The sequence below is a fragment of the Anolis sagrei genome, chromosome 2 (genome assembly GCF_037176765.1).
Source record: "Anolis sagrei isolate rAnoSag1 chromosome 2, rAnoSag1.mat, whole genome shotgun sequence".
In the NCBI taxonomy this organism is placed as follows: Eukaryota; Metazoa; Chordata; class Lepidosauria; order Squamata; family Dactyloidae; genus Anolis; species Anolis sagrei.
In genome coordinates, this window is record NC_090022.1 from 56,936,969 (window position 1) to 56,949,431 (window position 12,463).

Here is a 12,463-nt window from a genome sequence, read left to right on the forward strand (position 1 = left end):
ACCCTTGATTATTTTAGTTGCCCTCCTCTGGACACATTCCAGCTTGTCAACATCTCTCTTACACCAGCAAAAATAATTATGTGTCTGTAGATGGGTCAACATGAGTGACATTCTCTCATGGAAAAGTGACACCCACACTACTAGGAGTAAATCTAGAAGACATCAATGCCCAAGCAATCGATAGTGGTTATATCTTGAATATATGCAATGACCAAAGTGATACCAGGGAATGGCAACCAATTCTGGCTTCTCGGGAAGTGTTGTCAATACACACTATTTTTAAATTGGTAGAAAGATGCAGGTAATCAACACAAACATTTGCCTCTCTTTACTATGATGAAGATACTTGTTCTGTTTCCACAAATAAATATAATAAGATATTACTTGACTTCCCCTGAATATAGCAGACCATGACAAGGGGTTTCTTCACACCCTGAAACAGCAGCTGTTTTATCTTGCAGAAAAGTACTTTGCACCCTGCCAACCCAATCACAAACAGTACATCAGCTGCCAGCTCAGTTTACACCACACTGAACTGGCAATAGGAGACAAGAGAAGATATAGGCTTTACTGCTGAAAGTGCTGATGAGATGAATTACTGTTCAACTGTAGAAAGGAATTTGCTTGTTCACTTGAAGGTATTTATTCTGTACCTATCTTTGCACAGAATAATCTCTATGAAGCCTGCCCTCTGGATTCAACCTCACTAAAGGTTGGGTTCTAAGCATTTGGTTCTTGACTGTATAGCCCAGTTTTAAATTGGTGCTGAGATTAGGCTGATTTTGGTGTCAGCTGGGCATTCAAGACAGGACATTGCACAACTGGGCCAAAAAGGCCCCACTGACCTGCTGATCTGTTCTATTACTCTAACCTCTGTGATGCCTTTGGTTTTCTCCATAATTTAAATTTAGGTAAAAGCCACACTCCTTTTTGTAAACAAAGTCAGAATGGCAAGAACAGTTGAGAAACTTAAATATTACTATCACTTGAGAAGTCAGCAGAGACTTCACACATCCTAGTTGTCAAATTAAAGATTAGCTTTGGTAGTAGAAATTTGTTTTGCTAGACTATGGTCAGCAAAAAAGGTGCTTGCCTTTAGGCCCAAGCCATTAGATACAGACAGAATCAAATTATGGACAGTCGGTAGACTGGGAGAAGGAAGGATTAAAAAGCTGTAGCAAAAACTGGTAAAGGTTTTCGTTGAAACCCAAACCAAATGTTGATACAGCAGCTTTATCCAGTTTTAAAATGCAATGACCCCCCATGTCACATGGCCCTAGAAATAGAAAGATCCACTTTTGCTTACAGTGATTTTATTAACTACGTATAGGGTTATGATTTAATATGAACTCTGGAATAAACAAGTTTTCTGCATCTGAATGCCTCTGTGAACACCTCTGTGTAATTCTGCCAGTAGCAAGAAGCTTTCATATTAAGAGACTGATATTAATGAGATATTTTACACAATATTTCAATAGTTTTGTGTATGAAAAAATGTGTGTCACTATCTCAGCCATCCTTGTGGACAATTTCAGGTTTTGGAGAATTTCAGAATTTGGAATTCTTAATAAGAGATGTTAAATCTGTATCAAGGATTATTTTCACTAAAAGCCATCCTAAGAATGGGAGACATGTTTATGATTTTATAAACAAAACCAAAACCTTTTATAAATAAGATGTTGTCTTAGCTTGATAAAGACTAGATGGTTTAACAGAGTAGTTCCACATACTGTAACATTGCCTCTAAAACATGTACTGTAATTTAAAATAAAAATGTAGCTTAGGGTAGACATAATAGGAGCTCCTGGTAAACAGATGTTTATAATTATCTTGCTTATTCCATTAAAATATTTATTTATTTTTAGTAAACAACTGCAAATTTTACACAGCAGAATGGAATACCAAACCAGGTGGGGAAAATATCAGGTTATTAACACTCCTGCTTCATCGCTTTCACATTGAAATTTCCATGCCTAGCAGTTCTTTCCCTAGATGCCTAATGCTGTATCAGTTGCTTATTATCATAAGGTCATTAAAAAGGTCTTATGACCTTTTCCTGCTTTCTACTTATTTAGTGGCATGGCCTGTAAGCTGTTCAACAGTTCAGCTATTTCTTTATGAAAAAAATACAGAAATGATAATGCCTCCCTTTATGCTACTTTCATGCATTTTCAAAACCATTATTTCACTATTTGTAACATTTAGATGGAAAATGAAAATAGCTCTTCTGATCCAGGGAGAATGCAATTGAATATTGCAAGAGAGAGACTTATTCCGTCTTCCTAAAGAAATCAGTAATATTTTGCCATTCCAAATTCATGTCAACCAGACTGTCCCATAAATGGATATGAGCAGGGTTTTTTTCCCTGTTTTAACAATATTCCCAGTCCTTCAACAATTTGGGTTGTTTGCTGCATTCTAACAACCTTAGGGCCCTGGTACCTGCTGTAGACGTTAAGGCCATCTCAGCATATTTCAGAAGAATGAGAAAAGGAAAGCTGGCTGGACAAACCAATCCACCTCAGTTCTTCCTCCCTTGAACACATGACACTTTAAGCTCTATTGTATTTAAAGTTTTAGTTAATAAATTATTGAGCATACTAAATGAGGAAATTGAATGTACATAATATACTTGCCAGAGAAATAAAAGAGGTAGTTTATGCTGTTAGTGTGGAGGTGAAGAGGATCTGATCAGTAGAAGTTTCAGCCCTCCATCCTTCCCATCCAGTGGAAACTTGCCACTGTGAACTTGCTGGTTGCTGTTAATCATGAGTGGTGATTGTACAAGCTCAAGACCATAGAACTGTAATATGGAGAACATTACCCTTACACCGGGTCCTTGGTACTTGCTGGGATTTGGTTCCAAGACACCTCCATGAAGGATACCAAAATCTATAAATGCTGAAGTCTCATTACATTCAATGGTATAGCAAAATGGTGACCCTTATATAAAACAGCAAAATCAAGATTCCCCCCCCCCCTCCCAGTTATATAAATATCAAGCTGTGGATGATAGAATCCATGGATGCAAAATCTGTATTAGCTGTATTGTCACTCTATAGAAGGGGCAGAAAAGTGAGGGATCAACAACCTCTTGTTGCTGTCTGAATTTCCTTCCTTTTACATTTGCACTCAAGATTTTCAAGTCACTTTTTTTTAGTCTGTGCAGTAGTTTTTTTTTTCCAGAACAGAAAAAAAGCTCAAACAGATAATTTTGTGTTGCTATTTGTATTTCCACCCCTACCTCCAACCATGCACCAATGCTTTGTAGAAACAGCCTTACAATTCTTACCAATATGCTGTTTCTTCACTGCACACTTCTGGTTGCTATGAATTCAAGAGACAACTTATCTTTGTAGCCTTTGTCAATTCATACTTTACTTTAAAGACATAGTCTTCAAGTTCATGCAAGTTCATCTCTTTACTGGTAGGGATTCCATAAACTGCTGTGTGAATTAGCCATTATTTATTTATTTACAGTATTTATATCCCGCCCTTCTCACCCCGAAGGGGAATCAGAGCGGCTTACAGAACACACTTACAGCAAACATTCAATGCTGATTATACAATTAACAAGGACAAACAACACAAACAAAGGTAAAAGCAGTTTCTCCATCTTATTTCTGGCATTTTGGAGGCTATGCTAGGCTCCAGCTATGGTGTGTGTGTGTGTGTTGCTTCATCTTCCATGCCGAGGAGCTTTCCTCTGATCAATGTCCTTAAGATTGCCTTTTATTACCTCCCCACTCAAAGCGGTACCTATTTTATCTACTTGCATTTTCTGTTTTCGACATGTTAGGTGGGCAGGTGAGCTGGGGCTAATGGCAGGTGTTCACCCTGACCTGGGCTTTTTCTGCAGCACAGGATTTTTCTGCAGCACAGTAGTTTAGCCTGCTGTGCTAAGCCCGGCCCGGCCCCGCTATCCAAATTTATAGTCGTAGTTTTAAAAGTCTGGGAATTTTCCCTTTCTGTAATATGGGTTGCTAGCTGCTGTACACTCAGAAGAATGCTCTGTTGATGGTGGCCCTGTTCTCTGAACGATCAAACCGCAATGGCGTGCAGCTTTAGTTGTTCTTCTCACCATCCCTCAAACGCTCTTTAAACTTTGGTGAGGAACTTCACAAGATAGGTCATGCTTCTGAAAACATTATTACCCAGTACCTCCTTCTTCAAATAGCGATGTGCCAAGTGGGCAAGGGGGTGGCTGTAAAGACTGGTTCCCATACATCTTTTCTATCATGACAAACCCAACTTCATTGCCCTTCTGAATCAAGACTATTCTACATTTTACTTCCTTGTAGTAAGCTAAATACTGAAAGAAGTTGGTTCCATCACTGTTGATTCCTTGGCTTGCTCCCTACCCACCTGAATGAGCTCCAGACACTACTGGTATAGAAGTCCTCATACAATTATTTTATGCAAAACAGGCAATGACCTATGCTTCTAGTGTCACTTAAAGCATTTCACCTCTCATTCACTTCTCTTTTCAAACATGCTTTCCAAAAACCAAGCTCAGCAGCCAATAAGCCTTGGAAAATTGTTTCAGTCCACTGCAAAAAAAAAAAAGCCAGAAACCTCCCCCAACATCTATTGTGAAAGACACACGCACAGTGCTGCCAGGTAGTCATTTGAACATTATTATCTGTGCTAGTAGGTTTATATTCCCTACCTAAGAAGTTTTGATTTACTTTTCTTTGAATTATTTCTGAAACCCATGGAAGAAGGACTGCAGAAGTATTACATTATATAAGCATGATTCTCACATGAAGAATACATTTCTTAAACATTATCAAGCAGTTTCTTAAGCATTCCAATTAAAGTAAACTGTAGCATATATACAACAGAAACAAAAATCAAGCACTCACACCTACCTTGCTTTCCACAAGTGAGATGAGAATCTGCTCCATGACGCTGCTGGTGGCTGGAACAGAAGATTGAATATGGCCAATTACCACACCTATGGCAACTCGAGAGAGCTCATAGCTCAGATTTGTGTTTCTGCGTACTAGTTCAATCAATTCAGCACCTATTGTCTTTGGCACAGACACTATGATGCCAGATGATTCCCGTTCCACATCCTCCAAACCATCTGACTTCTTCTCTTCCAGGCAGAGTGATTCAAAGACTTCCAAGCCTGCAGCAGCAGCAACTGGCACAGTATCTTTGGCTTGCATGATCTTTTTATTATTTGCATGTGACATGTCCATTTGCAGAGGAGGCCGTGGAGCAGCTCTTTTGATTTGGGGGGATTTGCTTGCACTCCTATGCTTCCTTTGCACTACCGGACTAACCTCTAAGTTATGTGATTCCATTGTGTGGGCACTTCTGCTGGGAACAGGGGGAGGGGTGTTGCTGGGGCTGGGGGTAGCTGTTGGGAGGCCTGATTCTGTTGAGCCAGTGTACAAGGTATCCAGCGAGGTTGTGCTTACTGAAGAGGCACTTGACACTGACCCAGAGGTGATTTCAACTTCATCTGAAAGGGAACAATTAAAATGTCTTAGCAACAATATCAAAGGAAATGAAGAAAAACCAATTGCAGAAGCAGAGTATGTTAAAAGGCTCACTGTGCGTGTTCCAGTAGTAGTTTAACTACCCTTCCAGGTTTCACTTATCTCAAAGCAAAATTGTATTAACTGTCTCTTGAGTATTCCTGATTGCCAACCTCCTAACAGCAAGGAAGAAAAGGCTGTTCAACAGAGATGACTTTTCTTCAAAGGCCTTACTGAAATGTAGCGGAGGAAGTATTTTCCTCACAGGATTAGGCAATATTTTTCATTGTAGGCAGACAGCTTTTCTTTTCAATAGTGTGTCATTCTGTCTTGAAAGTAAAAGCCAGACTTTCTTAAACACCCCCTTTTTTGTTTCTGTAATTATTTTCCAAAGAGAGCACACGGTTGAAGTCATCAAGATTCAGAGATCATATAAGGCAGAAAGAAACTGATCCTTGTCCACCTGTTGGCTACTTTCTGGTAATGGGATTTTAGCTCTATAGTTTATCCGAAGTTTTTCTGCTGCACAAAATTATTTGATGCTGTTTAACTTTGAATAAGGAAGGAACTGAATTTAACCTTCTTATGGGGGTTTTAAAAACTCCTCTCATTTGGAATCCTTGGAGCTATTAAAATCTAATCCCTTCTCTAAAATAAGTCTGGTTTACAATAAGAGATTGCTTCTAACACTGTAATAGCAAGTGATAAGGCTTTCCACCTTTATGTCATGTTATGTGTACCAGTAAAGTTATAGCTGCTCAAACCAAATACTTAGCCCCCACCTCTTTCCCCATTAATCTTGTTTGACAATGGAAACTATGATGAAGCTGAGGGTAGGCAGAAGAGCATCAATTTATCAACAAAGGTCCCAGAAAACATTGGAGGGTACTTTCCTCATGATGCTTGTGGGGTTGTTGTGACACTGTTCTCAAGAATGCCAAATGTTCCAGTGCCTTCATGTGACAAATTCCTCCCCTGGTAGCAACATTACAGGTGAGTGTCAAGGGAAGAGAAAATAGGGGGGTACCTGGTTGTTTGTGTGTGTGGGGGGGGGGGGGGAGATGATGTTGGAGCTAATGTGGCTGTGTCCTTTCTGTTCCTCAAAATTACATCACCAGAAATGTGATGGGCCCAAAACACTGGAATGACTCAAAATTAATCTTTACATTCTGTTATTTTATTGCTACCTAATGGCAACTCAGAACTGAAAGGTAGGTAGACATGTTCATCCATAGTTTGAGTATTCATAAACAAAGAGTCTCTTTCCTAAATGAGATTTCTTTTCAGCTTATTTGGCTCATAACCAGATCACAACACTGTATTATTGTGATTACACCAAAGAGACTGATTTGGTGGCCAGTGCATCCTTAAATAATAACAAGTTCCTGGTTCTTATGGAGACAAGAATATGCTTTCAAACAAAATAGTAAAGTCTGTTAAATGTCCTTGTGCTTTTTCTGGTACTTGACAGCATCTCACAAATTTCATTATTTTATACAGTCCAGCATATTACATTGCTATTAGCTCTAAAAACTAAATTTGGCACAGCTATGGTATCAATCTACTTCAACTTTTGTAAATAATGGGACCTCTTCAGATGTGTTCATTTGTTACTCACCCAGATTTTTAAAAAATGAGAGGAGCACCAATTCTCCATGAAGAGCAACAATACTTTATTCTCATGGAGAGCAAGAATCCTACATTGGAGTGGTGGTGGCTTTATACAACCAACAAACCCTGGACAAGCTTCATGCAAAAAAAGCAAACCTTTTTTGCCCGCATAACCACTTTCCATGTGAAATAAGCAGATGATAGAGGGGTGTGTGTGGTACCTGGCATTTCATGTGTTAAAGAAACTGGAGTGAATAACAAGTGATAAAGCTTTTGATCTTTCCTGTAATGTGTACCAGTTGACCAAACCAAGTACAGAACTTAAGGTAAGCAGAATTTATTTGCAATAATGGATTCCAGTTAGCGGGGCTCTCTTACTTTAAATTCCTCCTTTGTTCTCTTTATTGAACTTTATTCCTTATCTTAGAAAACAACAACAATAAAACCTTGACACTACAGATCCCTCTCAGACATTATTTCCATAGTTAAGCCAAGAAAGATTACATATGGCAAATAGTGACACAGATAAATAACTAGAGAAGCTTATCTGAAGGAGGAAAGAGGCAGCACATTCAAATGGCAACAATGCTGATTCTAAAACTTGATTAGCTTTATCAAACTCACGTCACCCACACATCTCTTAGGAGTCAATGGGAGATTATGTATTCCTTCTTTCCTAAGAAGTTTTCCTAATTGTTAATGAATGGTTGACTGTAGCACTGGAAATACTTTTGTTTACATATCTTTCTGTATTCACAGAAAGACTGATTTAATGAACTGCTTCTGGTGAAATGCTCTTTGCAATGATTCTATTTTCTTTTCTTTGGCCCAAAGACACAATACTTAGACAGGTTCATATTCCTTAAACCAAGCTTTTCAAATATCAACACATACTTTTAAAAGCTATAAATTTCTCCTGGATGACCAGGACTGGTCAAGCATCTTTATTCTGCAGTTCATTCCCAGTGTGAACCTCACGTTCAAAAATTGAAATTCATTACGCATACATGACCTAGTGCTAAGTGATACAAATGTAATCCAGTATTTTGAGTTTCACGCTAACCAACCACTACATTTTGTTTCATTTTTCATACTTCAAATCCTATAAATGTCTGAATCTGCTTCATTACCTATGTTAGTTTAGCATCCTTGGCTTATGTTCTGTTTATTATTCTCCTCAGTGCACCCAGACCATGTCATGTGGAACCTGAAAGGTTAATAGTCCTTGCTTCATTCTTCAGATTCGTTTGCTTACTTATGAAGGACAAACAGGGCAATACTTTTGTTGATGCAGCTCTATATTCTTGCTTCTAGATGTACCAAGGCTGGCTATGATTCATGAAAATGAATTTTGTGACTGTGTTTACCAAGTTGGGCACATACATCAGAAAGTCCATCCTCAGCCTCAAAGCTCTACTGCAGGATTGGAAATTTAGTGACCCTCCAGATGTTTTTAGACAATCTGGCCAATGGTAAGAGATGAGAGGGTTAAGTTTGCTGACAGAGACTTCCCATTCTTTATTCATATAATCAATTCAAGAGATTGTGGCATTTGATAATTCTTTTTTTTTAACCAACAGCACATGGTATTCAGATTTTACCAACATGGCAAACAGTGGCCAGCACTCATGTTCACTGACACACCTTCGTGGTGGAAAAAGGGGGAAATTATTCCCAAGAGTACTACTTCTATGACGGCCTGACCTGAAGAAAGAGAAGGATAGGCTGTTTCCAGGAAGAGTTGGCTTAATTGAGCCCTCCATCATTGCATTATTAGTGGGCTCCCCCTGGTGATCCATGGAGATATCACATCCTGTCAGAAGAATACTCCAATTCACATTCTGCTTGGTTTGCAATATCCCAAGAAATAACCTGCTATGCTTCTTGACCAGCAGAGAAATATTATGCTCCTCAATATTGACAGGTCTTACAGACCATTTGGGAAAGACTTGCTATTGCTTTTTTCAAGGTTCTGTTCTTTTGGAAATGATTAGCAACCACTCACCTGAGACTGTTCCCATGTTGATTCCTCAGAGTGCTCTCTCCAAATTATTTCTCTAACTAAAATCCCTAAGGCGAGAACTAGGATGAAAAAACTGAAGAGAATCCAGCAATACCCATTCCTATCCATAGAGGTTCCTAAAATAAGGAATCATCTGTCATGTCTATCGCGTGATAAGACACACAAGCCTTCCCATATAGACAGCCTTAAAGGTCTTAGAATTATTAAAAATACTTTAGTCTAAGACTGCAAGCATACATCTCTTTCTCATAGTAACAGTCCCAAAGGAAATATTTGGCATTTACTCATCTCTTGTGATCTTCTTCTTCCCATATTACAGAACACAAGGAGAAAGTGATGTTGCTAATCAATGACATCACACATCTACAAAAGCTTTCTCCTTACTTTTAATGGAGGTAGCTGTCTGTAGGTTCTTGTGTTTCTCTGGTGGTGGTGGAGTAACAGGAGCAGCACGGTGTGCTTGTGGTGGGATCTAGAATGAAACATTTTAGACAAAATCAAAGGTAGCCACGCGTGACAGAAAATATTGTTTCGTAGGCGTCCCAGCATTGCTAATTCAATTGTTAAAGATGCCCATGGAGAATAGAAATGTTAACGATCTTCAGCTTCCTTCAGGAGTAAACCAGAAACTCTGAACACATCATTTCCCTCCCTCCTGATGACAAAAAAGCAGCATGCTTAATTGCTATGTTCAGCAGCTTTCTGCACTTGTGCTGCACAGAACTGTCAAACATGTAGACTTTCTGTTGCTCTCAACCCTCCACAGAGGTAGTAAGCCGTGTGCATATTAGATATATACTCAGAGTGATCCATGCAACAAATTATGCTCACAAAGGGATAGACAAAAATGAAACGCATGTAGGTTTGCCTCATTTTAATGCATAAAGAGCATTTTAAAAACTCAGACTGCAAAAAAGTCTCAGGCTAGACAAGGCCATTTACAATGCCATTCATTCCCAGCAGAGGCTCATGACAGGAAAAAGCTTCAACTAGTGTGCAGTGCCTAAGCTCCCTATAGCTGCAAGTACATTTCCAAAGTCACACACTTCTTTTCTGAGTGGATAATGTTGAAATATTGATTGGAGAGTGTGGAGGGCAGGAGAAAAGTAGGGCTGCTGCTGGGTGTTGTTTTGTAACATCTAGACTGGATAGGACTATTAGCCATGTATCGTAAGACTCCATGCTTTGACTTGTGGGAGAACAGGGAAGAAAAGCAATAACTGGCATACATTGTATCAGAAGTGTTGAGGTAGGCAACTTGCAGCCTTTCCGATACTGGACTATGACACAGGGATGATGGCAGGTGCAATCCAGCAGCATCCTAGAATCCAAAATTTGTCCACCAAATACTATATTTTATGATAATAGTTAATGCCACCCTAGGCTCTTTGAAATGTTTCCTCCAGGTCACCTTTCCAATTGTTTGGATGAAAAGCTTTATTTCTTAAAGAAAACATAAGATTTTAGTGAATTCTATTCCACAGTTCAATTAAACTTGAGGCCCATGCCCTTCTCTTTATAACCCCTTGCTGTCTTTTGCCATTATTCCTTATGCCAAGCCCAGTATGACCAGATGACTGCACTAAAAGGATACACTTTCAGAGAATAAAATTCGATACTAGAATGGACCTAGTTTAAATATTTAAATGACCCCATAGAAAATAGCAACATTGGTTTAAAATCCACATTGGAATGAGATTACAATGAACTATTTCTTCATTTAGAAACTGCCTGTCTTCAGTTCAAATTTATCACTGCTGAAGACAGAAAATGTTCTGCACCGCCCTGGACACTTCTGAAAACACACCTCCATTAAGGCCAACTTTAATTACTTGCCATATTATAAAAGTTACATGTTCTGCAAAATGTTAGATATAACCAGGAGCAGCAGGATTTAACCTTCCATTTCATTCAACTAACTTCAGGGAAAGCTGCAACAAAAGGACTTCAATAGTTTCCATGGAACTTCTCAGTTTGGCCTCTATTTGTCCTTCATTTCTAAAGAGACTGAAAGCTGTACTGACATCCTACGTGACACTCAGGAAATCCATTTTAAATTGAATTTATGATTTGTATAAAACATAGGTTATTTATAACTCACATTTGAAGCTCTCCATATTGTGAGTCGACACCTTTACAACTGCAGTGAAGGGTGGAATCTCATATTGGGTACAGAACTATGCCTTGGATCAGCAATCACACATTTCTCAAAAAAAAAAAAAACTACTACGGTAGTTAGCATCAATAAGCTTGGGGGTGTGGAAGGGCATCACCTTTCCTCTTGATTCTCCTACGAACCCCTTCAGATTGTATCAGGGGGGGGGGGGGGGGTGTCAGATTTTGAAATTGCTTGGACGAGAAGTACTGGTGGCTTAACCTGCTTGCTGGAAGAAGGATTATACATACCTTCCTATAAATAAAAGCACCCATCTAGAATTAGGTTTCTGAGACAAACATAGGTTTGTCCCCACACTTATCACTAATATACAATTTTGTTTTCAAATTTTAGTAAATTTCAACTTTCTTCCTTTCAAGATGGACAAAAATATAGCCTAGTTTTAAAACATTTTTCTTCCTGCTGTTTGCTAATTAACTGGATGCTGACTAGAAACGAGAACCTGTGAAATTGAAAAATATCAGGTCAATTTCATGCTCCTAATACTTGCAAAAAGAAGCACTGACCAAAAAAAGAGAACGTAAGAGAGAAGCAGCAAAAGAACTCCCCTCACCCAATCCTCCTTCACCTTTTGCCAACCCAACAAGCATTCATGTATGGGAACATATCTCCAGCTTTATATTAGTTCCAAAAATCAATTATTTCAGGTTTATCACACTTGCGTTTTCCAGAGATACCTATGCAGAAACAAAGATACAACCATACTTGCCAAGAAATCCAGAAATGTCCCAAGTTAATATGATTTCAAACTCCAACAAAGCATGTACTTTTTCAAGGCTAGCTCATCAAATATCAGTTAGATAAAAGAAAGAAGCATCACTGTGATGTTGAGAAGATTCCTAACTTCAGAACATGTGTCCTGTGATTCTACCAAACCCTAATACTCCCTTTTCCAAAACACACTGGTGCCATTAGGAGTCTGTTGATCCTCACAATTTTGTTTCAAGAACATGTTAACTGCTCACACACTGCTTAGAAAGGAACACTGATATTGACATTATAAGAAGGTCAAGGTTAAAGCCAGGAAATTCATTTTCTAAGTAGAAGGAAGAGAATCCTTCAAGCTTCCAGATGTTTATTCTTTTATCTGGATAGTCAACAAATACAAAAATATTTTCCCTTATTGGTGATCACCTGGCATAATGCACAAAACATGTATCAGAA

General features: G+C 38.7%; 1 protein-coding gene across 4 annotated transcripts in view; it reads right to left on the reverse strand.

Moving 5' to 3' along the window:
* NCKIPSD (NCK interacting protein with SH3 domain) overlaps positions 1–12,463 on the reverse strand; it is a 120,318-nt gene that overhangs the window by 46,435 nt on the left and 61,420 nt on the right. For all 4 annotated transcript variants that reach the window (XM_060766157.2, XM_060766158.2, XM_060766156.2 and 1 more), the window contains exons 4-5: positions 9,508–9,595; positions 4,872–5,473 (exon numbers count right to left, since the gene is read on the reverse strand). In XM_060766157.2, coding sequence (XP_060622140.2) covers positions 4,872–5,473; positions 9,508–9,595 — 690 coding nt within the window. The remainder of the gene's footprint in view (positions 1–4,871; positions 5,474–9,507; positions 9,596–12,463) is intronic.